Source organism: Daphnia pulicaria, chromosome 6, assembly GCF_021234035.1.
Source record: "Daphnia pulicaria isolate SC F1-1A chromosome 6, SC_F0-13Bv2, whole genome shotgun sequence".
Classification (NCBI taxonomy): domain Eukaryota; kingdom Metazoa; phylum Arthropoda; class Branchiopoda; order Diplostraca; family Daphniidae; genus Daphnia; species Daphnia pulicaria.
Genome location: NC_060918.1, coordinates 1,374,937 through 1,402,560, shown reverse-complemented (window position 1 = coordinate 1,402,560; position 27,624 = coordinate 1,374,937). Strand labels below are relative to the sequence as shown.

Below are 27,624 nucleotides of genomic sequence, written 5' to 3'. Positions count from 1 at the left end.
TACAGCCACTATCTGTGGCTATTATTCGATCCACTCGAACGTAAGCAAAAGCAGAGATTACCAGTTGAATAACGGAAGGTATAAAGACGAGTGCAATTCACCCAAGTTTCCAACAGAATCGTCGTTTTTGTAAGTTTTGAATCGGTTAAAAGTGATTCTGTTACATCATGAAGGTTTTGTTTCTCGTTTTCGCCCTTCTGGCCACTCTGGCCAATGCTACCAAAGTCGATTACACTGGGTATATTTTATATAACACAACGATGAAAGCTTATTTATGATTTTATGATTCCATTCAATTATATTTCATTTCCCTAAATAAAATGACGTCATTTTTATTTTTTTCGTTTCTTATTAAAGACACAAGGTGATTCGTGTCGTTCCGCAAACCGACGAACAATTACGCTTCCTGTTGAAGTTGCAAGAAGGAACTTACGATTTCTGGGGCTCACCGTCGAGACTGGGAGAACCGGTTGATATTCGTGTCAGCCCTCAAAGGTAAGTATCGTTTATAGAATGACGTCAAAAACATTTGCCTGAAGAATACATTTATCTTTGATGATTAACCCTTAGGTACCAATACCTGATAAACACTTTGAACAGTGCGTCCCTCACCCACACCGTAATTTGAGCTTGAAATTAAAATTTTAAATCAATTTGGGTCTAACGTTTTAGTTTTTGAAATGTATAGATTCGATTCTCCGATATCGGCAAACACATCGAAGATGAAGAGCGTTCCATCATTCTTCGCAGGGCTATGCACTCCGGTCGGGCATTCGATTTTGAAAACTACCACACTTATTCAGAGGTAATAATAATAAGTGTTGCGCCATCGGCTGTCTATTTAAATGCTTCAGCTATTCAAAAAAGATTTTCCGCCCATTTTAGATTGAGGCCTTTGTAAATGAGCTGGCAACAACTAGCCCTTTGGTGTCTTCCTCGGTTATTGGCACCACCTATGAAGGTACGTATATACGCCAGTCCAAGAGAAAAAGATTAAAATAACACAGTTGTTTTATAATCTATTCGTTCTGTTTTTTTTCGTAAGGCCGTGGTATTATTATGGCAACACTCAGCACTGGAAGTAGCGCTACTAAACCGGTCATGTACTTTGAATGTGCCATGCACGCCCGAGGTATAAACGATTGATTAATACAAACTTCAATCTTAAACTTATTTTTGCCTCCCTTTTGAAAAAAAAAAAATATGTATATTACAGAATGGGTTACACCTGCCACTTGTCTCTTCATGATGAATGAGGTCATTAATCTTGTTATTTATTCAAGGACTTATTTTTTTTAACCCTTCCAAAAAATTTCAAATTTCCTAAAAAAATTCTCAGATTGTTACGAAATACGGTACCGATGCCGAGATCACTGCACTGCTGGACTACGCCGACTGGCTCATCACTCCCGTTTCCAATCCCGATGGTTACGAGTACACCTGGACCACGGTAAATAATCCATCACGTAAATTTGTGATTAAGAGATTTAATTTTTAAATCTGCTTTTCAAAATGATTGCAGGATCGTCTGTGGCGCAAAAATCGAACTCCGGTAAGATACATATTTTTTTAAATGTCAATTAACAAAGAATCAATTGTTAAATTTTAATAGAACTCGGGACTCTGCGTTGGCACTGATCCCAACCGTAACTTTGATGCCGGATTCGGTGGACCCGGAGCATCTGACAACGCCTGCTCTGACACGTGAATTTGATTAATTAAAACGGATTCTCGTGCATTTTGTCCTAAATTAACATACATGCATGGTCCATCCTATAATTCACAGGTACCACGGCCCGTCCGCCTTCTCGTCAGAAGAGGCCTCCGCCTTCCGCGGTAAACTAAATCACAACATTTATTTGATGATGCCTTTATACGCTCGGAATTGATTGAAAACTTCATATCGTTTGCGTTACAACAGACGTTTTGGCCGCTAACAGAGGACGTGTTGTAGCCGCCATTACGATCCACTCGTTCTCCCAGTTGTGGATGAGTCCTTACGGTTATCAGAATGCCCTGCCCACCGATTACGCCGAAATGGTTAACCTCTATAGCTATTCCCTGATTTTATTTTCACTAGTGTGTGGCAATAATAATCTTTTCTTCTAATAATATTGCAGTTCCGCGTGATGGAAATCTCTGTCAACGGTAAGTTCCCCCTTATATTTCTTAGCTAATCTTCCATTTGACGTATTAACATGTGTTTTCCGTCTATCAAAGCTCTGACGGCAACTTATGGCACTGTCTTCCAGTACGGAAATATCGCCGACACCATTTGTAAGTTTCAACCTCATGCAATTCTCTTTTCGCACGTAGTATATTGATCATTTGGTATTTGGCTGTAGATATCGCATCTGGTAGTTCCACTGATTATGCTTACATGGGCGAAGGAGTCGTTTACGCTTACGCTCTAGAGCTCCGCGACACTGGCGTCTATGGTAATTTCTATAGCGAACGTCACTTTCCAATTGTGGCCTTAATTATTTATTAACGAAAACTCTTGTGTATGTGTCTATAAATAGCTTTTGAGCTGCCTCCGGATCAGATTCTGCCTACGGCCACCGAGACTTTCAACGGACTCAAAGCCATGGCTCAAGAGATCGCTGCCAAATTACAGTAGATGCGATCGAGATGGAAGAAATAGGAAATAGTAATGACAATTGAGATTGATCGTAATACATTTCGAGCGATTGCAGAATATGTAGTGTAGCTCTAATTGTCTTAATGCACCACGCACTTGTTTCACTATATATAACGAGACATTAAAAACAAAGTAGTTTTGTATGTAGCAGTGTGAAATATTATACGAGGAAATGCCTAGTAGAGTGGACAAGGGTGTGTGCAAATCACAAGGGCAATTGACCGACCAGTTCTTATTAAAAATGATCGTGAGCTTTTCCAGTGAGCGTATAGCCTCCTGTTTTATTGATTGCTTTCTCGATGGAATTTCCACATAAAACTTTCAACTGGAAATTCTTGTGGAATGGAATTTCTCAATTAAATTTAACAAGAACATAAGTTTGGCAAAAAAAAAGTCGTGACACTTCTTCATTAGTCAACCTATAACTCATTCAGCCGCAAAATTTGATTATTTGAAACCGCATAAAATAATCAAATGTATTAACCTGAATTAAAAAGAAGAAAATGCTGACTAATGATCCTAGCTCGTGGTGCACAGAAATAAACTCGATAGAAATCATAAAACATATACGCACTGGCTTATAATATCAGTGTCCATTTTCATCTGTGTGTCTCAAAGGTAAGTTATTTCGTCAACAATACAGGATGCTAGTGATTATGGGCTGTCAAATGCTGTTGATGTTACCGTTTAGAAGACGGGAAAACATCGATGGTTTTATCAATTTGTAGACATGCGAGACGGTAAGCGCAAATGCTTATCTTGTGGAATTACCATCCTTCAATCTGTCACTCAGTACATGTCAATATATCACAGTCACGTTTCTTATTGTTCGTTTGGACTCGAATGTAGCAATGAAACTGTATCTATGAAATCAGTAGGGCTAGCGTATAAAAAGAAGCGCAATTCTTGTGCGTCCCAACAGAGTCGCTTGGGCTTTTCCAGTTTCGTTCGCATACAAAGTGACTGTGTCAACCATGAAGGTTTTGTTTCTCGTTTTCGCTATTCTGGCCACTCTGGCCAATGCTACCAAAGTCGACTACACTGGGTATTATATAATAAAACGACACGATACATAAAAGACTATTTTATATATAATCGGGTTTTTTTTTTCGTTGTTGTCTTATTTTTATTTCAATATATTTCCTTGACCTTAATCACGCCATTTTCTCATTTAGACACAAGGTGATCCGCGTAGTCCCCAAAACAGAAGTGCAGCTGAGCTTTCTGTTGAAGTTGCAAGAACAAGCTTACGATTTCTGGAGCTCTCCATCCACTCTGGGAGCACCAGTTGATATTCGCATCAGCCCTTCGCGGTAACGATTTCAACACTTTGTTATCTACATGAACTTAAATTTTTTTTAAATTTCGCTCGATTTCATTTTTAGCTACCAGTTCTTGGTCAACCTTTTGAACAGTGTCTCCCTGTCTCACACTGTAATGTTTACAAAGAAATTTAAATCTAAAATCAATTTTGGATAACGTTTTTATTTTTGAAATTTATAGATTCGATTCTCCGATATTGGCAAACAGATCGAAGATGAAGAGCGCGCCATCATTCTTCGCCGTGCTATGCATTCAGGCCGAGCATTCGATTTTGAAAACTACCACACCTACCCCGAAGTACACTAACGTTTTTCTTATTTTTTTTTTAACCATCTTAATTATTACATTAATTTCCACATTAGATCGAAGCTTACGTGAACGAGCTGGCTACTACAAGCGCTTTGGTCTCTTCCTCAGTTATTGGCACCACTTACGAAGGTATTTCCAGTGCACGAAATAAAGTAAAAAGAAAACAAATTTGTAATCATGATCTTAAATTAACCTATCAATAGGCCGTGGTATCATCATGGCTACCATTAGCACTGGAAGTAGCGCTACCAAGCCAGTCATGTACTTTGAATGTGCCATGCACGCCCGAGGTATAATAAACCTAGTCAATAATCAATCAGTAGAATCATCAAATCCTTGTGTATTTCCATCGATAACTGTTTTGTTTCTTTCGTATTGCAGAATGGGCCGCTCCCGCTACTTGTCTTTTTATGATGAACGAGGTAATTTTACCTCTAATATCTCTTCTATTTTTGAAGGACTGATTAAATAATGAAAGTCCTATTTTTAGTTGACCACCAAATACGGTACCGATGCCGAGATCACTGCACTGCTGGACTATGCTGACTGGCTCATCACTCCCGTTTCCAATCCCGATGGTTACGATTACACCTGGACCACGGTATGTTTGACAGATAAAATGATCGTACAAGATTTAAAAACAAAAAAAGATTCAAATTATTTTTTCTGATTGCAGGATCGCTTGTGGCGCAAAAACCGCTCCCCGGTAAATAAAAGCTCTTCTTTTTTTCAATTCGTGGATGGAGCATTAATTTGATTCTTTTACATTGATTTTAACTTCAAGAACGGAGGACTCTGCTATGGCACTGACCCCAACCGCAACTTCGACGCTGGATTCGGTGGACCTGGAGCTTCTGCCAACGGCTGCTCCGATACGTGAGACAATCACATAGATTCTTCACCAACGTAGATATCTAATTTTCTTTTTTCTTAGTTTCCATGGCCCATATGCCTTTTCTACCGAAGAAGCCTCTGCCATGCGCGGTAAATTTTCAAAAGTTTTTTTTTATGTTATCATCTTCGTTTATAAATTTAATCGTTTATTTGTATAGATCTCATTATCGCCAACAAGGGACGTGTTGTTGCCGCCGTTTCAATCCACACTTACTCTCAACTTTGGATGAGCCCATACGGTTCTCAGAGTACACTTCCTGCCGATTACACTGAAATGGTATAATAACCACTAGCCTAATTGTGTCTTGCAACACGTAAAATTCTAACATATTTTCTTGTTTAAAATTTTCAAGTATCGCGTCATGGGCATCTCTGTCAACGGTAAGATCGATATTTTACATCAATTATTAATATCAGGTTTCAAGGGCTTACACACATTTTAAAATGACTTTAATTTGGTGAATACAGCTTTGACGGCCACCTACGGTACCGTATTCCAGTACGGAAACATCGCTGACACCATTTGTAAGTGGACAAATTCACATTTGGTGTGAGAATTCTATCCTGCTCTATATCAATTGTGTTTGTCGCCATAGATCTGGCTTCCGGCGGATCAATTGATTGGACCTACGATGCTGAAGGAGTGCTGTACTCGTACGCTCTGGAATTGCGCGATACTGGCCTTTATGGTTAATTTTTAATTCTTTTCCAGTCAGTTATGAATTCATAATTAAAACCTTCATTTTTAGGTTTTGAGCTGCCTCCCAGGTTGATTTTGCCCACAGCCACCGAGACCTTCAACGGACTCAAAGCCATGGCTAAGGAGATCGCTGCTAAATTGCCTTAGACATAATATGCATTTGACAGTCAGCATCTTACAGTGCACGTTCAATAAAAACATTTCATCATGAAGTCTGATTTATTAAATTTATTTCGTCTAGTGACTTTGACCTGCTTCATGACGATGATGGACAGTTAATTACCTTGACTGACAGCTCATTTGGGAAAAAAGAAACTCTCATGCGTGTTATCTCCGTGTGTGGCCGAGAATCACGTTATATTTATGTAACTCGATTGCTCTCAATATTTAACAAAAGCAGCGTAATATTTAATACTAGCGACTAAATAATAATTAAGAAATATATATTATGCATATTGGAAAACAATCTTTCACACGATTGTGTAAAAATAATTTACTCATCATATGTTGGCGGGACAAAATATTTTCAGAAGATTGCAGAGCCATTGCCCTTATTTTACTGAGCAGATCTATCGATCAGTCTACAAGATTTTATACATTTGCACTTTGCAGTGTATCGAGTCCATCGGGCTAGAGTATACGTGTGGAAATAACTTGTTTGTGTGCTACGTTAAAAAAGAAAATCATTTGCGCGACGTGGAGCTAGGTTTCCACTCGTCATTCGTCGTATGTAAATAGCCTTGGCTGTTTGCTCATTCATGATTTTTTTTTTTTCAAAATTACAATATAAATATAATCCAGAATTTAAAAATAAATAAACAAATATTTATTAAAACTGTCAATATTAATGTTGGTTTACATTTTACTTTTCTTATTATTTTTTTCTAATAAAATAAAAATAGACAGCCAAACGCCAAACCGTAAATACAACGACATGTCAACTTCTGAAAAAGAACATTCAAAATGGCGTCTTTTGAAGGTAAACGTTACTTAAAATTGAAAACCTCATGTGTGGTACAAACATTACGTCGATTAAGTTTCTAGCAATCGCAGTTTGAGCTGTAGATTTTCTCGTTACTGTTATAAAGTTTTCATTTGGTTGAATGTCTTAAAGTAAAAGTTGGTCAGACATGAGTAAAGACGAGCACTCGCAAGACGTTACGACGCTGTTGTGTGAGAACGACGCATTGCAAATTTTAGCATGTTTTACTTGTTTTGTTTGTTTTTTCCTTATCAACTATAGCCTTCACTTTTATTGACCATACATTGTATTTTGTAGGTACTGATGTCAGACCTGAAGTGGAGACAAACTCCAGTCCATCAGAACATAACCCCGATCCAGTAAACGGTTCACCATCAACATGTAATTCAGGTAAAATCATTTTCTCACCTACACTTCAGTAATTTATTTGTTTGCTGTGTTAGAGTTGTAAAGCTTCTTCATACCATCAAGATATAACCTCCCTCCAAGAAATTCATTTGCTTTTAGAAAGGCATTATGAATTTGGATCCTGTCGAATGACAACTGTTACATTCTGACTTCTTGTCAACAAAGTAGTTAGGTAGTCTCCTTTATTTAGAAAAATGGACTAGCGATAGTATTTGCACTTGCATTTTGCACAAGTTAAGTATTTCCTTTACGAGGAAAGTGTGCACATTTTTCTTTTCACATACCTGAAAGAGTAATAACTTTGTCGCAACTTCTAATGTTATTGCTCTCGTGGAATGCTTTGGAATGGTAAAGGCAAGACTTCAGCTCCAGAAATTATACTAAGACCCTCTTCCATAACATTGTCTTTTAAAAGTCAGTTCTGAAAGGCTTAAATGCTATGGAAATATTTCTTTCATTCGTCCTGCTACCGTTGAAAGATTAGATAATCTCTAATGTAGTGCTACGTGTGTATTATTAAAAGGCAGGGCATCGGAGGTGATTCTACACGGTTACATTCTTCACATTACAGCCAAGTTGATCTATCCTGTTAATTGCATCTTGCCCTTTTAGATCTGCGCATTGTACAGTCACACGTCCTTGGTCCTTGCGCGAATTCAAGGGTGGTCTCAGCTTTCAGTCCATTTCTCTTTCTGAAGCGAAGTGAAGCGGGCTTGCCTTTTGCGAGACTTGGTTGGAATCGACTGGTCTGAGCCAGTCGTTTGGGACTGACCGTGACGCGCAGTCGCCATACAGGGCGTTCCATCACTTCTTGCAATACTACCGACATTGTTAGAAGAAAGCGTCAGGTTAACTTCCACAGCCGTTGCTTTGGCGTCGTTGTCACAATCATCAAGGGTTGTGAATTCTTCGTTGTGCAATCTGTCATATTTTGGTGTGGATCACGATTCATTCAGCTTGCTTCTTTTGGTTCTAGAATTGCCATCAACGTTCGTGAGTCAGGCATTAGCTAATTCTTGTTATTTACTCTTTTTGTTCGATTGCGATTACGTGGTTCACTGCAATGCGAATTGACCAATCATGTCCTCTTTCTATCGTCGTCATTTGTATACAAGCTTTCTTAACCTTGAGCCAGCTCGTCGTTTGGTCGCGTGCTGTAGGGTATTTGAGTAAGCAACGGGGAGGCGGAGATGAAGGCCAAGGTTGGTAGGAGACTAGAAGGAAAGAGTTGCTTGAAAGTTCGCAAACGTCCAAACAGCTTATAACCGGTTAGCTCCGGTTTCAGGTTCGTCTATGCTGCTGACCTACTTCAGCCTTGCCAACAACACAACCTTCTCCTTTTCTTCTTGTTTCCTTTTTACAGCGTACATGGCGGAAATCAAGGGGATGGGCGGAACGTGCTGCACCTTCTATACCAAGAAGTCTTAACTACTGTTAATAACCTGCCGTCTCAAATCGTACTTTGTTTCATTTCGCTACCTTCAATTTTGTTGCTATTCAGATAAGGGAGTCAAAAGTCTTGCCCTGGGATACGTAAGATTGATCAATCCGGCTGGAACTGGCCAAGTCCAATGTGAATTACAGGTGAACAGAACGTGAAACGATTTTATTACATCCAGTTCTAACTGGATGTAGAAACTGATAATAATGTAGTCTACGTGAAATTTAGGAAGCTTTCATTCATCCGGTCTTTATTCTCCGTATCTCATTTGAAATGGAATTTTAAATCAATTTTTTTTTGTCGGCAGACCGTAGTTAAAATTTGATTTAGCCGGAAAGGGACAAGGTTGGTCTATCGATTTTGGGGAAATTGCCTTGAATGCATAGTGATGCAAGAGATGACATGAAAAAAGATATGCGGTTGAGGAGAATAGAGCCAATCGTTGCATCTCTTTATTGCTAGGTGTTCGGCTGCGAGGAATGTACCCCGGCCTTCAGGAAAGCTCTGCTCGATATACCACTTTTCTTTGTCGCCGCTGGATCAAACCCCCTCTTATCGCCCCTGAACGACTTGAAGCGGCCGGAATCGGTTTTGGCGGTTGAGCGTCGTAGAACGCGACCTTACTCGAAAGCAATTTTGCCGAATCTGTTGGCGAGCCTCCTGTTGTTGGAAATAGCTCGACTCGAAAGTTTTCACGCAGTTCGGCACAGACCTTGTCCGGGTACGGTTCAGTCCGCTTCATTCCTAGTCGGCGGCGCGTTCCGTTTGAATTTTGTGCAATCCACTCGCCGCGCGTATTATTTTTTCTGCGTGTGGGCTTGTACCTGATCGGCAAGCTGTTTGGTCATCATCATTCAGCGGGCATCAGCCACGGCTGGCCGCCCGCAATGAAATACTGCTCCCAGTATCGTCGATTAAGTACGAATTCTTATTATTTATAACCGAATATGCTGAGTAGGATTTTATCGCGTTATCATTCTGTGTCTTGCATCTAACTGCATGCGTTTGATGGGCTAGACTATGCCAATTCTATTTTTAGTCGTTTTGATTTTGTCCACACTTGTGTAATCAAATTGATTGAAACTCGAACGTTGATTTCTTATGACAGGTGGGTCGGTATTTTCGAGTCCAAAGATTATAACCGGAGCCGGGAACAACCCGTTTGCCGTTAGAAGCTCTCCTGGTCGAGTGAACAATGAGAATAGCGGTGACACAGTAAACAATTCGTCCGCTTCCATCATAGCGCCCAGTAAATTTGGTGCTACAGCTTCGTCTCCTTGCAACTCCTCCAATTCGGTTCAAGCTGTCGGATTTTCTGCTTCGTCTTCAACAAGCCATTCCCTCAAAGAGTCTCATGGTAATAAAAACAGACTGACCAGTTATTCACATTTGTTTACACAGAAAACTGACTAACATATTTTTGATTTTTAGATGCCTCAGAATGTAACGGTTCCTCTAAACCGCTACTGCGTCCGTCTCTCATCGGAACGGGGAATTCTTTTACGTCGTCCGGGAATTCCCAAAACCATAGCATTTTGAAGCCAGCCACATTGGGAAATCCTTTTTCAAGAGCGGTTGATTTTTCGGTCGAAGAGTCACCCACCGCCCAGCAGCCCGGACCCCGACGCGACTCGGGAACCGATGCGACCGAAACCAAACCGACACTCCTGATACCCTCTCGATTAAACAACGTCAGTGCTGTTGGGGCATCATCAAATGCTCGAGCCGGCGAGGGTAGTGACGAAGCTTCTGAATTGGCTACAATTCCGGCTACATTATCGGATGCAGCAGCTGCAGAATCAGTTATTCCGTCGGCCGTCCCACGCCCATCTCTTACTTCCGGCAGTCTCTTCTCAACTACAGTGACCTCAGTTCCTTCTGTTGCCAACCCTGCCCCTCCTACTCCCACTGCTTGTGCCAACTTCGTGTTCGGACAGAAGCTTCACGAAAGAGTAGCGGTATGGCGTCTGCTCTATTTACTTTTCTTGGAATTATGAAATAACTTTTGTTTCTCTTTCAGAACCCTAATCACACCTCTACAGAACCTACATCCAATGGTGCTGAATCTAATGCTAATCTATTTACCGTTATTCCTAAGGTAAATTGCCGTCGATAATGTTTGGAATTGGTAGTGTTACATTAAATGTATATTCGGTTGTTTAGGAGAAAACTGAATCCGAAACAGCTTCAACTAATGGAATAGCGGCAAGCAAGACCCTATCGGATTCAGCTCGGGAGTTGGAGGAAGCGCGAGCTGCAAAACGCAAATACGACGAAGTAACTGTTGTCACGGGTGAAGAGGACGAACAGAACGCCCTGCAGGTTTATGGCAAGCTCTTCACTTTTGATAAGGTTCAAGGTAAACATCATCTTCCATTTGAAGTTGCAAGGACGGTACATGACCTCGGTCAACTCTTGTAAACCTACAGGCACATGGATAGAGCGTGGCCGTGGAACTTTAAGACTCAACGATAAACAGCTCGATAATCACGCACTGCAGTCAAGGCTGGTGATGAGAACACAGGGTTGTCTCCGCGTTATTCTCAACACCAAGGTATGCCCACCTGGTATATAACTGTTCTTTATTGCCATATTTTGACATCGATTTCGTTCTAGATATGGGCAGAGATGACGATTGACAAAACTAGCAGCAAAAGTATTCGAATGACAGCCGTGGATGGCGATCAGATTCGTGTTTTTCTTCTTATGGTAGCTATTACAAAGCAGCGATACAAAGTTCTGTAGTAATCGAGTTCCCTTTTTGGCATTTAGGCTAGTCTCAAAGACACGGAAACGTTGTTCAACGCCTTGGAATGGCGGTTGGCTACTCTACGGGCCCATCAATCGCGAGTAGCAACCGCTGCTGCTGCTGCTGCTGCTGCTGCCAGTTCCATACCGGATTCGGCGACAGCTTACCCGGCTGTACCCCATAACGAAGACGGCACTAGCAGTCCCAAGCGACGAGCTCTTTCCGTTGAAGAAGAGTTAGGCGACGAAACTAAAAAGAAACGTTCCGAATGACAAAACAACTAAGGGATACAGGGGGTTGACTCTGCCGCGCACGTAAAACCTCTGCAATCTTGAATTTTGCTGAGTCAACTATATTAAAAGAAAACGTACCCACAAAATTTTCTTACTCCTTTGATTGACGAAGTGTGTGTTTGTTTGAAAAACGAGCCGTGTCTTCGAAGGTAAGACGAAGATGTTGTTTTTTGGTTGACACCTTCCTGTGTCTCCCTTTTTTTTGTGTTTTTTTTTCCCTCCGAGTACTTGTATATTGTATATTACAATATGTGTACTTGATTCGAGATATTTGTCGCGTAAAGACCTCCTCGCACCTAAACTCACGTTCGTCTCTCTTTTTTCCCCCCTTTTTTTGAATTTGCATCTCTTTGCCTGTAGTTTGAATCATCGTCGCTGGTTAAACAATGTTGAGTACCTAAGTTACGCATTACAAAATTAATCTAGCATCAAGTGCTGATGGTTATCTAGAAGTATAACTAGCTTGTGATCGAAATATTTTTAGACAATGGTGGGGAGGGCTGGTAGTATGTATTGCAAATCGTCAAACACAAGTATTTTCTTGTCAGGCTTTGAGGATCAATCCAGTAGGGTGAGCACGAGAATACGAGTATTAAAAGCTGTTGTGCTTGACTTCAGTTAATTTTTTTGGTTGTTGCACCTCCACGGGCTCTCCAAGCTGATATCAAAGTGTGTGCGAAAAACAGAGAGAAGAGGTGAATCTGGAGGGCAACTAACGAGAATCCGTACCACAGAAGCGCGTATGGATAGCCCTAATGGATACAAGTAGAATTTTATGTTAATGTAAATCGTTAAATGTTAATAATAAAACAAAACGATTTTACCTGCCATAACATCAGGCCATCTGAAGAACGCGAACTAACGTACTGCCAAAAGTCACCAAGGTAGTATGCCAGGGAAAAGAAGACAGGAAGAAGGGCAAAAACAACATCACCCATGACAAAAACAGACATGGATCTAATGACATTGCGTCGCAATGACGATAGGCCATAAAAGACGAATGGCAGGCTGCAGCACCATGCATACTCCCAGACTAGTGGCTGCAATTGAAATTAGCTCTATGGTTAAGAAAAAAACTAAGCTGGATTTATAACTGTAAATATTTACCTTGGGGATTTCAAGCTCTTCAATCTCCAAAATAAAGATGTCTAGTCGATCAAAAATGTCAGCAGACAGTTTGGCAAGCATCAGAAAAAACAGCAGTATGTGGAAAAAGAGACAAGCTTTTAGTCGTGACTTGCTCTGAGCGCTGTAACCCAGCACAAAACAAGACAAATGTAAGACAGTTAAAATTTAACCATTGCACATTTAACATCAAGTGTGTATACCTTATCCGATACTGGTTAGCAACTCTTTCACGGTGTCCATAATCCGATCCATCAGTTCCAGATGCGACTGGACCACCTCTCGTTGCCATTGTTATGGAAAGAAGTCTCCAATGTCGTTAACCAAAACTTTCAGCTTAGGACGATGTGTGCATTTAACGTTCTCGCCCTTTCCTATTGAACACTGAAACACTTGAAAAAAACCAGATTCTTTTAGGATATACAAATAGGGTGAATTCCGGCTTGTCCAGAAATAAGCCAGGTCCCGCCTGCCGAATCGATGACGAAGACAGCAGAAGGCACTTTGATGCAGTATGCTGTTTAGTGTTGCCTGATCACTCGAAATTTTCATAGAAATTATAAAAGTTAGTTAAGATTCATCTATTTATAAGTTCATAACAATTCAAACTAATCTACGAGAGGAAAATATATTTATTCTCTTCTAGACCCAGCTTCTAGTTGGTTGTCAGTTCTGATTTTATGTGTATTGCAACATTGCTTTAAAGTTGTCTGCTAGACTTTTTAGTTGTTTTTGTTTTGTTTATCTTTGAGTTAGAAGGCATTTATCTTCCTTTAAGAAAACTCGAAACACGAATCCTCCGATTGATCAGGAAGTGGATTTTCGTATGTTTCCTATAAAAGGTTTCCAAGATTGTGATCGCGCCCTTCTTCTTTGGATTGTATGTAAACAAACATTCGAAATGAATTATGACTGAGACAAATGCAAAATATTCAACTAAAATTCCCTGTAAAATTTCATGCTATATGTTTTATTGTAAAATATATATTAATTCTTGTTATTTCTTCTTCAGACCATGATCAGAATTATGGAAGATATCTGCCCAAAGAATTGTGGTTGCGATCTTCAACAGTCTTGTGTAACAATATTGCGTGAGTAGGCCTATCAAGTTTTGTATGTCTTTAATTGTTATTGTTGTTTGTTATTTTAATTTTGTTGTAGAGTAGGGATCATTTTCATTTTACTGTTTGAAGCATTTCTTTTTAAAACACTAGATGGCTATAACAGTATTACATGGTTTTTAGATCGTTTTTCAGCTGTCAGAAACATAAGTTTCAACTTTCAATTATGTTATTACGTATTCCGAGCGCTGTTCTTTTGGAACTGGTTCTTTACTGACCGGAGTGACCGCTAGATGCCACTGACTTCAATTGATTTGTCATGATTCATGAAGGGTTATAGTTTAGGAACACCCTTCATGAAGCACATGAAAATGAAACACGGCGAAACCAATTGTTGCTATTTTATTCTCATTTTTCTGTGATTCCTGCTATTATTTTCTGGCTGTTATTTTGTTGAAATATTTAGTGAAAACTGACGATAACTATTCCACCAACAAAGCTCACTTGTTAGATTTTTAAAAATGTGTTTTTGTTTTCTACTTCTGGTTTGCTCATTTTAGTCAGTAGTTCAGTAAATATTCATTCGACGAGCAAAAGAACCACATATTCGTGATTCTCGTCAAATTTGTGGTAAAGTTCATGTTATTTTTTTTACGTACGCGTACTTCCGGTTTCGATAATTTTCCTGACCAGTTCAGGGAAATTCTCGATTTTGGCCAAATTTTGGATTTCGTCTAAATCACACCTAATCGACCCCAAATTTCATGGAAATCACGAATATGTGGTTTAATTTGACGGCAGCTCAATGGTTGAGGCGCTGTGGTTACTTCCGGTATACTTCCGGAAAATTTTCTTAAGACTAGCAAGTGAGCTTTGTTCTGTGTATAGTTCTCAATATTGCAAGTTTGTTTTTAAGTTTTAAAAATTGCAACTTTAAATCTTTGAGCTAAAAAAACCTGATTATGGTTTCTTTCTGTATTATGTTACTTTTATTGGCATGTCACTTAATAAGAATTGTTTTGTCCTTATTCAGGTAATGCAGAGGAGAGGTCGAGAAGATGGATTTTCTCATCTTTACAAATCGTCACCGGTCTCCGTGGAATGTTTCCCCTGGTCCTGGGGCGAACGAAACTCGTTGGAGTGAATTGATGTAAGTTCATCATTTACAAGTTACTCACATTTAGGTTGTGTGTATTGTATTTTAATCCTATCCAATTTTTTTAAATCTGATTTAGAATGCGCAAACAAAATACTTCTGGCAAATTGGCAATGTAAAGGTACCATCACTGGAAAACGGAAAGTGCAATCGCGACCGACACCGAGACTCGTCATCAACGTGGATCATCGTATTGTTGGTATTATTTCATCTGTGTTAGTGTTAGTTAACCTGTTGGCTGCCACGCCTTTGTTCTCCCCTAGCTCCTTAGCACGGGCCGCGCTGTTCGGTCTCGTGGTTTTCATGCCGCGGGGTCGGACAGTCGCACCAGCCCAAAATTCGCCGCAAGGCGCCTGTTAGGCAATGCACCATAGGGACTTCCCCCTTGTCGATACGGTGATGGATTCTAGAGGTTGTGCATTCCATCTTCTCCTGTCACCGTGTCAGCCCGGACTTGTCAGCAATGGCAAGTCCCACCTTGGTCATGGATCCTTCTGACGTGGCGCGTAGAGTAGTAGAGAGTACAACCTACGGGTCGTATGGCGTGGCAGCCAACGGGTTAACTTGATTGTATTTATGTATATGATTGTAAAATGTGGTGGAATTGTGGGTGGAGGTGGGAAAATAAAGCAATTCTTTTTCTATCTTATAACTTGTAAAAAAATAATGTTTAACAGTTGTATAAATATATTTTCAACTCTGAAGTTCAACTTAAATTTAGGCAAGTGACTTACCTTCTATGTAAAATCAAAGACTATCGCAACTTCTTTGTTAGGCCAAGCTGAGTTTAAATAGAGCTATTAGCTTCAACAATTTAGAGTGAACATTTAACAGTACATCTCAACTTGTTTACACGCAATCACTAGGACAAATTATATTAATGAAGCAACTGTTTCCAAAGCAACTGCAAAAAATATTGCTTAACAAAAATGGAAACGACTGATTTATAACTCCTCGTAAAATCTCAGTATTATATGGGGTAAACCAGTATCTACTTATTGCCTATTTAAATCAGGAAAATTTTGTTAGTTTAAGAAAACAAAAATTGTTCTGATAGCTTTTTAACTTGACTTTGATTAGGTCAACACCAGCGGAAATTACAACCGGGTTAGAGCTGATAACCAAACACTGTGAACCAAGTGCAAATACACAATGTAGCATCAATTGGCGTAATACTTATTTACTGTCGTTTTCTGGAACACGGAATCTATGTTTTCGGCCATACAACTCAATCAGATTCTATTCCGCTAGCAGGTAATTCCAATTTATGGTTGCGTTTTGTTGGTGTGCTACGTAGAAAAAATAAAATAAATGAATTTCACATTTGAGTTTAATTATTTGCATGATTTGCCTTCTACATAATGGGAAGTAATTCTTCTTCGAAGTTCGAACATCTTCCACCGTATCTTCGCCAGCTGCCTACTCCAATACCAAACGTCGTCCATACAAATGTAACGAATCAAGCGGATAGGCCGTGTGGCTTTTTCCACTCAATCGTCAACTAAAAGATCCTTTGTTGAAAGTAATTAGTTTGTATTGTTCTTACATGAAAGTTGATCAGCCAACATGGTACTCAGGCTCTTCAAGCCGACATACAAATAATAATCAATACATTTAATGAAGAAAAAGGTATAGAACATAGTAAGTTTCCAATAACTACATAGACTAGGAATAGCATCCCAGAGTATACTGACTGGGGCCTCATCTCGTCTACATAACCAGAGTCAACTTGAACTACAGAATGAGCCAGAAAGACTGAGCTAAAGAATGAGACTCTGCGTTGGGTTTTATACCAAAAACAAGTAAAGGGAAAGTGAGAAATAATAGGTCAAGAGAAAGGGAAATGGATAGGTCACAACAGGTCACAAAAGAGACAGGCACTTGGATCAACTTTGACCCAGATCAAAAATAGAAAGGCGCATCTCAGAATCCTTACATCACTCACCCTCCCGACAGGTTGCGTCCCGCAACCTATAAAGAGACATAAAACTGCACAGAACTGACAGTGAGATACACATTTATGCATTAAAATTTAATTGTCTTCTTTAATCATGGCTGGCGAGAATTTTTTCTTTTTCGCTCCCATCAATATTTCTTGAATAAGTCAATAACTTGTTTCGCGTTTCTTAATTCTTAATTCAACTGTGATATTACTCATACAGTCTACTCTAAATTGAATTGTCACTTCTGAGCGGATCCTCTTCGATTGTTCTTCCTGGGATGGTCGTGATGCTTGAAGATGTTGAGTGTATGGCCGTCCTTCGTGGTAGGTGGGTGGTTGGCCAAGGTTCTCCAATCTCCTCGTAGCGTTGAGTTCGGTAATCGCTGCCACCAGTGTAACGAATCAAGCGGATAGGCCGTGTGGCTTTTTCCACTCAATCGTCAACTAAAAGATCCTTTGTTGAAAGTAATTAGTTTGTATTGTTCTTACATGAAAGTTGATCAGCCAACATGGTACTCAGGCTCTTCAAGCCGACATACAAATAATAATCAATACATTTAATGAAGAAAAAGGTATAGAACATAGTAAGTTTCCAATAACTACATAGACTAGGAATAGCATCCCAGAGTATACTGACTGGGGCCTCATCTCGTCTACATAACCAGAGTCAACTTGAACTACAGAATGAGCCAGAAAGACTGAGCTAAAGAATGAGACTCTGCGTTGGGTTTTATACCAAAAACAAGTAAAGGGAAAGTGAGAAATAATAGGTCAAGAGAAAGGGAAATGGATAGGTCACAACAGGTCACAAAAGAGACAGGCACTTGGATCAACTTTGACCCAGATCAAAAATAGAAAGGCGCATCTCAGAATCCTTACACAAATGTGTACTTACTGATAAACTTTCAAATGCTCTCTGTAAATAGTAAAGGTAAACACATATAACACAAATTGAACAGAAAAGCTTCTTCTTTTCCAAAGCCATACTTTCGCATCTCGTTTTGTGATGAAACCTATAAATGCAAAACCACGATGTGATTGATTTCCAGCCTATTTGAGGGGCAAACCAACTGACTAGAGTTCACCGAATGGCCTAAAAATTGAAAGACAGCATGTAAACTTCTCTAGATTTTAAAATTATGGGATCGACTGCAGATCCGACCCCTCAACTGAACTAGCTTTTTTTTACTAATCAATTACTTAACAGAACTAGCTTTTTTCACTAATCGATTACTTATCAGTAGAGTTACTTAACTTATATTTACTTAACTTATATTTACTTATACTAATATTTACTTTTTAGTAGTTACTAAACTTATAAAACTATAAACTATAAATTTTTACTTTTATTAATTTTATTAGATTGTATTTTTGTTTTGTTCTCACTAAGCAAATTTACCCACAATAAATACCCTCTAACTTTGCCGATGCAAGCGGCAGCGGAGCGGATGCAGCGAGGATACCTCCAGCGTGACTCGAGCCCGCGGGAGTGGGGGCCCCGGAGGGGCACTCCCGCGGCCGCGAGAGGAGTGCTGGAGATCCTCGCGGCTAAAGAGCGGAGCCCGCGCTGCATAGGCAACGTTGCCAAGTGAGAATGTATTTTTTTCGCCAGTCTGTATATATTTATCCGGCAATGCTGCAAATTTCGTCTGCTCTAACGTCAGTTGCATTTTGCAAATGGAGAGAGAAGGACCTTATCTCAATTCTCTTAAAATATAATTTTTTGTTTCGATATTGTGCAGTACAAATCGTGTTTTAAAACTATTTTTCCCTGGATTACAATTACAAGACGTGTGTCAAGAGCTCAAGACGTGTAATCGTGAGTGAAATGCCTGATAGTCGAAAACGCCCCCTTCTAATTTATTAGACTACTACCATCTCCTTTTTTGCTTATTCACTTAATACTTAATTGATTTTTACTACACTTACGACACTTGTTACTTGCGTTTTACTAGCTGTTTTTAGCTAAGCTCCTTTTTTAGTTTTTTTCTTATATTTCACTTGAATTTTACTACTCAGATACTTTTTAATTGCTTATTACTAGTTATTTTCATCTTACCTTGTTTTTTTTTTACTTTTTTTAGTTACTTACCCACCCAAAACCCCATGTTTTAATCATCGGTCCCGTATGGGTGGATATTTCATTCTTAGTAGTACTTAACTTATTAGTAATTTTATTAGTATGACATATTAGTAAAACATTTATTGGTAATTTTTTAAGTACTTATATTAGTAAATTTATTAGTTTTTTTATTAGTAAATTCATAAGTAAAGTCGAGGGGTCGAATCTGCAGTGATACCAAATTATGAAATAAATAATTATTACTTGTGTGCTGAAAAGGTGATTTTTAATAAAAGCAAAGCTAATGAAATCTTCGTGAAGCACTTAATTCTTTTTAGTAAGGAGGATTACAAAATCTAAAGCGGGGGAACCAATTCATGTCTCACTGTGCATCAACATGTCAACGTGATCTGGAGTTCTGAACACATCAGCTGCTTCAAACATTCCTTTGAACTTTGTTTGAACCACCGGGGGTAACGGGATGAGACCCGTGGCCGTGAGTAAAACAGGTTAGGCAAGAGAAACAATGCAAACTTTTGCGTTTTTGCGTACTTCCCAGAATGCTCTCTACAATAGAACAAATTAATGATTTAAACTATCCAACAGTATGCTGATTAGCAGCCTCACCAAATAACTACTAATAACGCTAATAACTTTTGGCTTTTGCTTGCACTACAACAGGAAGCAGACGATGAACTGAGAAAGCAGGAAGGCCGTTGGCTCGTTGGGGTTGGGGCGTTGGCGGTGTTGCCCATTTTACGAAGCTCTCATGACAAATCGATTGGACACACACACGCGGAGTCTGTCATACTGGGGTAACTGGGCCTTGTGAACTGGAAATATCCAGTTGGGATTAAATCAGAAAAGAAAGAAGCGATTTGAGGAGAATAAATTTATAACGAATGATTGCATAATACCTGTTAAAATAGGCTCTCTCTCTTTTTCCATATTTCCTTAGAGAACTGTCAAAAACCGTCAGGGATTTAAACCGTTAAAAATGTGTGGCAGCTGACCACAAAATAGTAATATCCTGAGATTTCTGATGGTATATATAAATATATCGCTTACTACCGTGATGAATTATCTAGTCTACGTGGTGTTACACTGCACGTCATTTCAATGGACTCGCGTGTACATTATGGGCGAAAGAGATTTTCGGTGAATTATAATATGTTCCTTAATAACTTGATACGCGGAGAACAGCTCGGAAAATCTTCTAGCGTTTATTTATTTTTAGAAATTAACAAGTGTGCACACGCACTATGTACAAATGACGCGCTGGGCGCGCAATTAGTTCCCGTCGTGACTCGTTACCGCGTGATCTATTCCACCGGCGACTCTTGAAACGCATCAACAGATGCAGCACCTGCCCCCCTAAACTTTGTTATTTTATAAATAAATTATTATGATTTGAGTTCATCATGGATTCATGAAGTAATCTTCTGTTTTTCAACTCGGCATTATTATACGCTGCACTAGACGCCGACAATAGTTGTAACAGTAGTAGTCGACATGTTTATTTATTTATGAAGATCTTTAGATACCGTGTGCGCAACCAAAGCTCACGACAGAATAAATCAAATGGGTTTTTGTGTGAGGAAGGATTCAAGCGGCGCTGCTCTTCTTCCATTTCATCCGGCGATTCTGAAACCACGTTTTGACCTTCGTGATACAAAAAAGGAAAAAAAGAAAATGATTTGATAGCGAAAAGAATATTAGGGGGATGGCCTTACAAGCTATTACGTGGAATGGGTTAGCTAACTCTAACCGTTGCACCCTTTGTGTGATATGTCACCCTTCCCGACCACTTTTCTTTTTTCTCGAATTTTCCCTACCCTTACTCCTATTGTTGCTGTTCCTGAGTGTTCCATAATAGCTTGTCTCGTTGTCAAGTGTGCAGGTGTTTTTTTTTTTTACTCTGCGTTGTTTTAATTGCAATTTCCGACCAGCAGAATTTCAATAACTATTTCCAACTGTGACTTTATTTTCTACTGGTGCTGCATGGCGATTATGGTGTGCCAAAGATGTAGAGTGGTTACATCTATCTACATTTTGACCAGGAACAACATCCTTTTCGCTAAGTCTCCATTTAATTCATTATGAAATAGGCCCATTGCAAATTGTTCATTTCCTCAGAATTCTTACTTAGTAGATTAGAATCAGACTGTTTCGACATTCGGTACAATTTGCCAACCAAATCGTATAATAGTATCCCTAGTATAATATCGAATGGAAACGACCGAATCAACACTGAATAGACAACAAGTTGGTTAGGTAAATAGTCCTGACTGCGAGTCTGGTTACCGATCAAAGTAGTTTTTCATCGCATGATCGCGTTTACGTCATCAAATTGTGGACTGGCGTGTCTGGCAAAGTAGCTCCACAGCTATACATTGCGTGTTAAATAACAATCTGATATTCCTACATGTATAGACTATCAGTAGTGTATTGAGTTGGCAAAGTTTTTTTTTCAGGTCAATGATGGCATCATATGGCTGTCAAGTATCGTTAACGTTACATGATCTCATAATTATCAACTCTGTATCGCATATCATTTGTTTCCCAACAGACTAAAAATGTGTTTCGACCTCACTCTAGTCCATCAGTACCTTACGTCCGCTTACGTCAATAGTCTACAGGCACTATCTCTGGCTATTATTCGACTTGAACGTAAGCAAAAGGAGAGATTACCAGTTGAATAACGGAAGGTATAAAGACGAGTGCAATTCACCCAAGTTTCCAACAGAATCGTCGTTTTTGTAAGTTTTGAATCGGTTAAAAGTGATTCTGTTACATCATGAAGGTTTTGTTTCTCGTTTTCGCCATTCTGGCCACTCTGGCCAATGCTACCAAAGTCGATTACACTGGGTATATTTTATATAACACAACGATGAAAGCTTATTTATGATTTTATGATTCCATTCAATTATATTTCATTTCCCTAAATAAAATGACGCCATTTTTATTTTTTCGTTTCTTATTAAAGACACAAGGTGATTCGTGTCGTTCCGCAAACCGACGAGCAATTGCGCTTCCTGTTGAAGTTGCAAGAAGGAACTTACGATTTCTGGGGAGAACCGTCGAGACTGGGAGAACCCGTTGATATTCGTGTCAGCCCTCAAAGGTACATATCGTTTATAGAATGACGTCAAAAACATTTGCCTGAAGAATACATTTATCTTTGATTAACCCTTAGGTACCAATACCTGATAAACACTTTGAACAGTGCGTCCCTCACCCACACCGTAATTTGAACTTCAAATTAAAATTTTAAATCAATTTGGGTCTAACGTTTTATTTTTTGAATTTATAGATTCGATTCTCCGATATCGGCAAACACATCGAAGATGAAGAGCGTTCCATCATTCTTCGCAGGGCTATGCACTCCGGTCGGGCATTCGATTTTGAAAACTACCACACTTATTCAGAGGTAATAATAATAAGTGTTGCGCCATCGGCTGTCTATTTAAATGCTTCAGCTATTCAAAAAAGATTTTCCGCCCATTTTAGATTGAGGCCTTTGTAAATGAGCTGGCAACAACTAGCCCTTTGGTGTCTTCCTCGGTTATTGGCACCACCTATGAAGGTACGTATATACGCCAGTCCAAGAGAACATGATTAAAATAACACAGTTGTTTTATAATCTATTCGTTCTGTTTTTTTCGTAAGGCCGTGGTATTATTATGGCAACACTCAGCACTGGAAGTAGCGCTACTAAACCGGTCATGTACTTTGAATGTGCCATGCACGCCCGAGGTATAAACGATTGATTAATACAAACTTCAATCTTAAACTTATTTTTGCCTCCCTTTTGAAAAAAAAAAAAAAAAAAATGTATATTACAGAATGGGTTACACCTGCCACTTGTCTCTTCATGATGAATGAGGTCATTAATCTTGTTATTTATTCAAGGACTTTTTTTTTAACCCTTCCAAAAAATTTCAAATTTACTAAAAAAATTCTCAGATTGTTACGAAATACGGTACCGATGCCGAGATCACTGCACTGCTGGACTACGCCGACTGGCTCATCACTCCCGTTTCCAATCCCGATGGTTACGAGTACACCTGGACCACGGTAAATAATCCATCACGTAAATTTGTGATTAAGAGATTTAATTTTTAAATCTGCTTTTTAAAATGATTGCAGGATCGTCTGTGGCGCAAAAATCGAACTCCGGTAAGATACATATTTTTTTAAATGTCAATTTACAAAGAATCAATTGTTAAATTTTAATAGAACTCGGAAGTCTGCATTGGCACTGATCCCAACCGTAACTTTGATGCCGGATTCGGTGGACCCGGAGCATCTGACAACGGCTGCTCTAACACGTGAATTTGATTAATTAAAACGGATTCTCGTGCATTTTGTCCTAAATTAACATGCATGGTCCATCCTATAATTCACAGGTACCGCGGCCCGTCCGCCTTCTCGTCAGAAGAGGCCTCCGCCTTCCGCGGTAAACTAAATCACAACATTTATTTGATGTTGCCTTTATACGCTCGGAATTGATTGAAAACTTTATATATCGTTTGCGTAAGAACAGACGTTTTGGCCGCTAACAGAGGACGTGTTGTAGCTGCCATTACGATCCACTCGTACTACCAGTTTTGGATGTGTCCTTACGGTTATCAGAATGCCCTGCCCACCGATTACGCCGAAATGGTTAACCTCTATAGCTATATTCCCTGATTTTATTTTCACTAGTGTGGCAAATAATAATCTTTACTTCTAATATTGCAGTTCCGCGTGATGGAAATCTCTGTCAACGGTAAGTTCCCCCTTATATTTCTTAGCTAATCTTTCATTTGACGTATTAACATGTGTGTTCCGTCTATCCAAGCACTGACGGCAACTTATGGCACTGTTTTCCAGTACGGAACTATCGCCGACACCATTTGTAAGTTTCAACCTCATGCAATTCTCTTTTCGCACCATTTCGCACGTAGTATTTTGATCATTTGGTATTTGGCTGTAGATATCGCATCCGGTAGTTCCACTGATTATGCTTACATGGGCGAAGGGGTCGTTTACGCTTACGCTCTAGAGCTCCGCGACACTGGCGTCTATGGTAATTTCTATAGCGAACGTCACTTTCCAATGGTGGCCTTAATTATTTATTAACGAAAACTTGTGTGTATGTGTCTATAAATAGGCTGGGAGCTGCCTCCGGATCAGATTCTGCCTACGGCCACCGAGACATTCAACGGACTTAAAGCCATGGCTCAAGAGATCGCTGCCAAATTACAGTAGATGCGATCGAGATGGAAGAAATAGGAAATATGTGTAATGGCAATTTAGATTGATCGTAATTCGTAATACATTTCGAGCGATTGCAGAATAAAATGTAGTGTAGCTCAAATTGTCTTAATGCACGACGCACATGTTTCACTATATATAACGAGACATTAAAGACAAAGTAGTTTTGTATGTAGCGGTGTGAAATATTATACGAGGAAATGCCTCGAGTGGACTGGACAAGGGGAATTGACCGACCAGTTCTTATTAAAAATGATCGTGAGCGTTTCCAGTGAGCGTATAGCCTCCTGTTTTATTGATTGCTTTCTCGATGGAATTTCCACATAAAACTTTCAACTGGAAATTCCTGTGGAATTTCTCAATTAAATTTAACAAGAACATAAGTTTGGTAAACATAAAGTCGTGACACTTCTTCATTAGTCAACCTATAACTCATTCAGCCGAAAAATTTAAATATTTAAAACCGCATAAAATAATCAAATGTATTAACCTGAATTAAAAAGAAGAAAATGCTGACTAATGATCCTCGCTCGTGGTGTACAGAAATAAACACGATAGAACCCGAGTTGCGTTATCATAAAACATATATACGCACTGGCTTATAATATCAGTGTCCATTTTCATCGCTGTGTCTCAAAGGTAAGTTATTTCGTCAACAATACAGGATGCTAGTGATTATGGGCTGTCAAATGATGTTGATGTTGCCTCACATTTCAAGATTACAACAAAGGTTGTGTTTCACGGAATAATTTACAAGAAAAATTGGGGAATTATGCTCATGTAGTTTTACCCTATTTAGTAGTTCTCCTAAACATCTCCTGTGGAACTTATACGAAAACGCATTTCGTGGCAATAGACAAATTTCGTGTTATTGCCAGGAAATGAGGGACTAGAGAGGAAGTATAGGCGTATCGTGGCGTTTCGTGGCAATAGACAATTTTCTCTTTATTGCCACGAAAGATGTCGTGGCAATAGACAGTTTCGACCGTTGCGCCACGACATATGTCGTGGCAACAGATTTAACCATTAGTTCTATGTACCTTAAGAAAACTCAAAATCCATCTATTGCGCTTGGCAGACGAATTTCATTCATCTCCAAAGCCATCTATTGAGCTTAGCAGGCGAAAATCATTCGTTTCCATGCAACGTAAAAAAAGTAAAAAAAACCTTTGAGTAAATAACAGAAGATGGAGCGGAAATGTGATGTGTCGTGAAATAAAAATAAATGAAATAATAATAACATATAGAAGATTCAAGATGCGATTTTAAGTCGCATTACCTACAGACAATTCAAACAACAGCAAAAAGTGAACTGCACAAAATGTATCATCATTATTCAAATATCATTGAATCACTTTGCTTCATATTCTTGTACAGCCGCTTAATTTATCGCCACGCCTCGACACAACCAAACCTAAATGTAATGTAAATGATTCGACGTTGGCTTTTCAGAGGTTGGCCAGCCAGCCGAATGGAAGGTGAACGAAGCAGAAATGAACACCAACCCCCCAAAATCTGTGTCACTGGATATTACGCCCAACAGCCCAGAGTTAGTGACTCGAGTGCGTGCGTGTCACATAGCCATGTCTGTCTGCTGACAGCACACACACACACACACACATCGGTGCGATGACCTCTCCTCCATCAAACAGACGTCACCTGAAAGCCAGACCATATTTGATCATCCCCTTGCGCCCGACGATGCTCAACATCCGTCGACCCTTATTCTCGGCTCCTGGCTGGGCTCCGCGACCAAACGAGTAAGAAAATATTAAAACGGACGTACAGTGTTGATTTTTTTAAAATTCTTTATTTCCCGCCGTCAAGCATTCAGAATGAATGGGCGGTGAAACGTTAGCTCTTCTGGTGTGACCTCTTCGGAATGTTGTTGTACGTACACACACCAACAAAGCCTCGCTCGTTAAAAACTTTTTAAAAAACACAACAAAGAAGAAGAAGAAGAAGTTTTTCATTACACTGTGTTGTGCCCTATTTTATCCTCGGCCATTGTCAAGTTGAACTGCCCCCATGTCCTATCTAGTACCCATTCATGTTCTAACCAATGTATTTTTTAAAAGAGAAATTCTGAATCACTATACTTTTAAAAAATAACAAGAATTTGTATAAAAATTTCGATTAACAGATGAAAAGAATCACGCTGTGAAAATGGGTTGAAAAACGACATCAATAAGTTGACCGTCAAGTTGAATCGCTCAATAAAACGACCGTCTCTGCGCTGAGCTGAGATTCTTTTTAAACGGCGTCTTCCTTCTGTGTGCAATAGATACCAGATAGTTATTTATGATGATGAACATTAACGAGCTTCCAAAACACAATATCGGATCGTCAGGCGACTTTGAAATCTGACAGAGCGGATCGGATTGCATATCAGTACTTAAACCAGACCCGGAGAGTTTTATTTTTCATGTGTTCGGCTACTGCTGTGTGACCTGAAGGTGCTGGGCACTTTCGACGAGAATGCGACCGACTCCAACAACAACAAAAAAAAAACATTAAAAAAAAACTGACAGCGACAACCGAATGCTACAAGTGACCAAAAATGCAGCCAATAATAAAACAAAAAAAAACCTTTGATGTGATAACAAAATTTCCTCATAAATATTCAAATCAAAAGAGCATCTCGTCTTATACGATGGCCATTTTTCACATCTCCGTGTATATATCGCAGTGAAGAATTTTTCCACTCCCGTTAGAGATGTTGTGTTTAATAGTTCCCAATCTCGATGGAGAGAAAAACAAAAAATAACGCAATCAACCATTAAATTGTCTTTTAAAAACAAATCACCAGAGGCGAGATAGACACGTCCCTTCCAGCAGAGATGGATCGATCTTGGCATAGGTATAAGAGCCCATCAACTGAATCATCTCCTTTGATGATATAGTTTTGCGATCGTGATTTTTTTTTTTTCCGTTGTTGGTTTGCTCCACAAATTCATTGGGTCATTTTGATTCGTGATCCCTATCGAATCGCTTATTCTCGCCTCAAGGTAAATCTACTTTATCACTATGCACCATGTAATATGTCGACTCGCGTCGCTTCAAGCTATGTGTCGAGTTAGGCAATGTCTTTGGGAAAAAGAATGGTGGGGGAGAGAGAAGACTCCTCTCTCAGATCCTGGCGCTCAGATCGGCATACCTTTGAGGTGGTCCGGGGCGCGAGTGATCCATGGCATGCCGCTCGAGTTGGACAGGTCCCGTTAGTTCCATCTCCCCGAGCCACAGCGCAGCAACAGCTCGAGAACCTTTACAGACATTACT

At 39.5% G+C, this 27,624-nt stretch overlaps 5 protein-coding genes and 1 long non-coding RNA gene across 9 annotated transcripts; 4 read left to right on the top strand and 2 right to left on the bottom strand.

Annotated features, from left to right (window-relative positions):
* Positions 1-52: 52 nt before the first annotated feature.
* LOC124343677 (carboxypeptidase B-like) lies at positions 53-2,700 on the top strand. The gene is made up of 16 exons (XM_046797101.1): positions 53-238; positions 358-495; positions 571-619; positions 689-805; positions 886-961; positions 1,046-1,132; positions 1,217-1,257; positions 1,340-1,450; positions 1,523-1,552; positions 1,613-1,704; positions 1,787-1,836; positions 1,922-2,040; positions 2,121-2,148; positions 2,221-2,277; positions 2,346-2,438; positions 2,523-2,700. Exons 1-16 carry the CDS (start codon positions 168-170, stop codon positions 2,618-2,620), a joined length of 1,257 nt encoding a protein of 418 aa, XP_046653057.1. The 5' UTR covers positions 53-167; the 3' UTR covers positions 2,621-2,700.
* Positions 2,701-3,538: 838 nt separating this feature from the next.
* Positions 3,539-6,079, top strand: LOC124343676 (carboxypeptidase B-like). The gene is made up of 16 exons (XM_046797100.1): positions 3,539-3,686; positions 3,817-3,954; positions 4,027-4,075; positions 4,145-4,261; positions 4,327-4,402; positions 4,477-4,563; positions 4,655-4,695; positions 4,764-4,874; positions 4,950-4,979; positions 5,058-5,149; positions 5,208-5,257; positions 5,326-5,444; positions 5,521-5,548; positions 5,636-5,692; positions 5,764-5,856; positions 5,917-6,079. The coding sequence occupies exons 1-16, from the start codon at positions 3,616-3,618 to the stop codon at positions 6,012-6,014; spliced, it is 1,257 nt and encodes a 418-aa protein (XP_046653056.1). The 5' UTR covers positions 3,539-3,615; the 3' UTR covers positions 6,015-6,079.
* Positions 6,080-6,786: 707 nt separating this feature from the next.
* LOC124343645 (ran-binding protein 3-like) lies at positions 6,787-12,166 on the top strand. Of its 4 annotated transcripts, none has more exons than XM_046797055.1 (9): positions 6,787-6,846; positions 7,147-7,239; positions 9,807-10,055; positions 10,130-10,656; positions 10,719-10,796; positions 10,862-11,057; positions 11,128-11,252; positions 11,315-11,407; positions 11,471-12,166. In XM_046797055.1, exons 1-9 carry the CDS (start codon positions 6,831-6,833, stop codon positions 11,717-11,719), a joined length of 1,626 nt encoding a protein of 541 aa, XP_046653011.1. In that variant the 5' UTR covers positions 6,787-6,830; the 3' UTR covers positions 11,720-12,166. The 4 variants fall into 4 exon arrangements, with proteins under 4 accessions (XP_046653011.1, XP_046653010.1, XP_046653013.1 ...); XM_046797054.1 differs by lacking the exon at positions 6,787-6,846 and adding an exon at positions 6,855-7,040; XM_046797057.1 differs by lacking the exons at positions 6,787-6,846; positions 7,147-7,239 and adding exons at positions 8,006-8,191; positions 9,161-9,616.
* Positions 12,167-12,231: 65 nt separating this feature from the next.
* Positions 12,232-13,371, bottom strand: LOC124343784 (protein jagunal-like). The gene is made up of 4 exons (XM_046797267.1): positions 13,069-13,371; positions 12,848-12,989; positions 12,565-12,780; positions 12,232-12,492 (listed from the first exon to the last, which is right to left on the bottom strand). Exons 1-4 carry the CDS (start codon positions 13,155-13,157, stop codon positions 12,355-12,357), a joined length of 585 nt encoding a protein of 194 aa, XP_046653223.1. The 5' UTR covers positions 13,158-13,371; the 3' UTR covers positions 12,232-12,354.
* Positions 13,372-17,903: 4,532 nt separating this feature from the next.
* Positions 17,904-20,439, bottom strand: LOC124343917. Its single transcript, XR_006919442.1, has 4 exons — positions 19,714-20,439; positions 19,351-19,653; positions 18,012-18,117; positions 17,904-17,940 (listed from the first exon to the last, which is right to left on the bottom strand). It is a non-coding gene; the product is annotated as an uncharacterized LOC124343917 (long non-coding RNA).
* A 1,274-nt stretch (positions 20,440-21,713) lies between these two features.
* On the top strand, positions 21,714-24,445 carry LOC124343678 (carboxypeptidase B-like). Its single transcript, XM_046797103.1, has 16 exons — positions 21,714-21,954; positions 22,073-22,210; positions 22,283-22,331; positions 22,400-22,516; positions 22,597-22,672; positions 22,756-22,842; positions 22,932-22,972; positions 23,053-23,163; positions 23,236-23,265; positions 23,326-23,417; positions 23,496-23,545; positions 23,633-23,751; positions 23,830-23,857; positions 23,930-23,986; positions 24,065-24,157; positions 24,242-24,445. The coding sequence occupies exons 1-16, from the start codon at positions 21,884-21,886 to the stop codon at positions 24,337-24,339; spliced, it is 1,257 nt and encodes a 418-aa protein (XP_046653059.1). The 5' UTR covers positions 21,714-21,883; the 3' UTR covers positions 24,340-24,445.
* The last annotated feature ends 3,179 nt before the right edge of the window (positions 24,446-27,624 follow it).

Bases quoted from the DNA above. Each gene is read 5' to 3' on its own strand.
- LOC124343677 (XM_046797101.1), top strand. From the start codon at position 168: ATGAAGGTTTTGTTTCTCGTTTTCGCCCTTCTGGCCACTCTGGCCAAT. The intron at 239-357 runs GTATATTTTATA...TTCTTATTAAAG, and splicing joins ACCAAAGTCGATTACACTGG to ACACAAGGTGATTCGTGTCG. The intron at 1,133-1,216 runs GTATAAACGATT...TGTATATTACAG, and splicing joins ATGTGCCATGCACGCCCGAG to AATGGGTTACACCTGCCACT.
- LOC124343676 (XM_046797100.1), top strand. From the start codon at position 3,616: ATGAAGGTTTTGTTTCTCGTTTTCGCTATTCTGGCCACTCTGGCCAAT. The intron at 4,262-4,326 runs GTACACTAACGT...TTTCCACATTAG, and splicing joins ACTACCACACCTACCCCGAA to ATCGAAGCTTACGTGAACGA. The intron at 5,549-5,635 runs GTAAGATCGATA...TGGTGAATACAG, and splicing joins CATGGGCATCTCTGTCAACG to CTTTGACGGCCACCTACGGT.
- LOC124343645 (XM_046797054.1), top strand. From the start codon at position 6,998: ATGAGTAAAGACGAGCACTCGCAAGACGTTACGACGCTGTTGT. The intron at 11,058-11,127 runs GTAAACATCATC...GTAAACCTACAG, and splicing joins CACTTTTGATAAGGTTCAAG to GCACATGGATAGAGCGTGGC. The intron at 11,253-11,314 runs GTATGCCCACCT...ATTTCGTTCTAG, and splicing joins GCGTTATTCTCAACACCAAG to ATATGGGCAGAGATGACGAT.
- LOC124343784 (XM_046797267.1), bottom strand. From the start codon at position 13,157: ATGGCAACGAGAGGTGGTCCAGTCGCATCTGGAACTGATGGATCGGAT. The intron at 12,990-13,068 runs GTATACACACTT...GCTGGGTTACAG, and splicing joins GCTAACCAGTATCGGATAAG to CGCTCAGAGCAAGTCACGAC. The intron at 12,781-12,847 runs GTAAATATTTAC...TTTCAATTGCAG, and splicing joins AAGAGCTTGAAATCCCCAAG to CCACTAGTCTGGGAGTATGC.
- LOC124343678 (XM_046797103.1), top strand. From the start codon at position 21,884: ATGAAGGTTTTGTTTCTCGTTTTCGCCATTCTGGCCACTCTGGCCAAT. The intron at 22,332-22,399 runs GTAATTTGAACT...TTGAATTTATAG, and splicing joins GTGCGTCCCTCACCCACACC to ATTCGATTCTCCGATATCGG. The intron at 23,752-23,829 runs GTTAACCTCTAT...CTAATATTGCAG, and splicing joins CCACCGATTACGCCGAAATG to TTCCGCGTGATGGAAATCTC.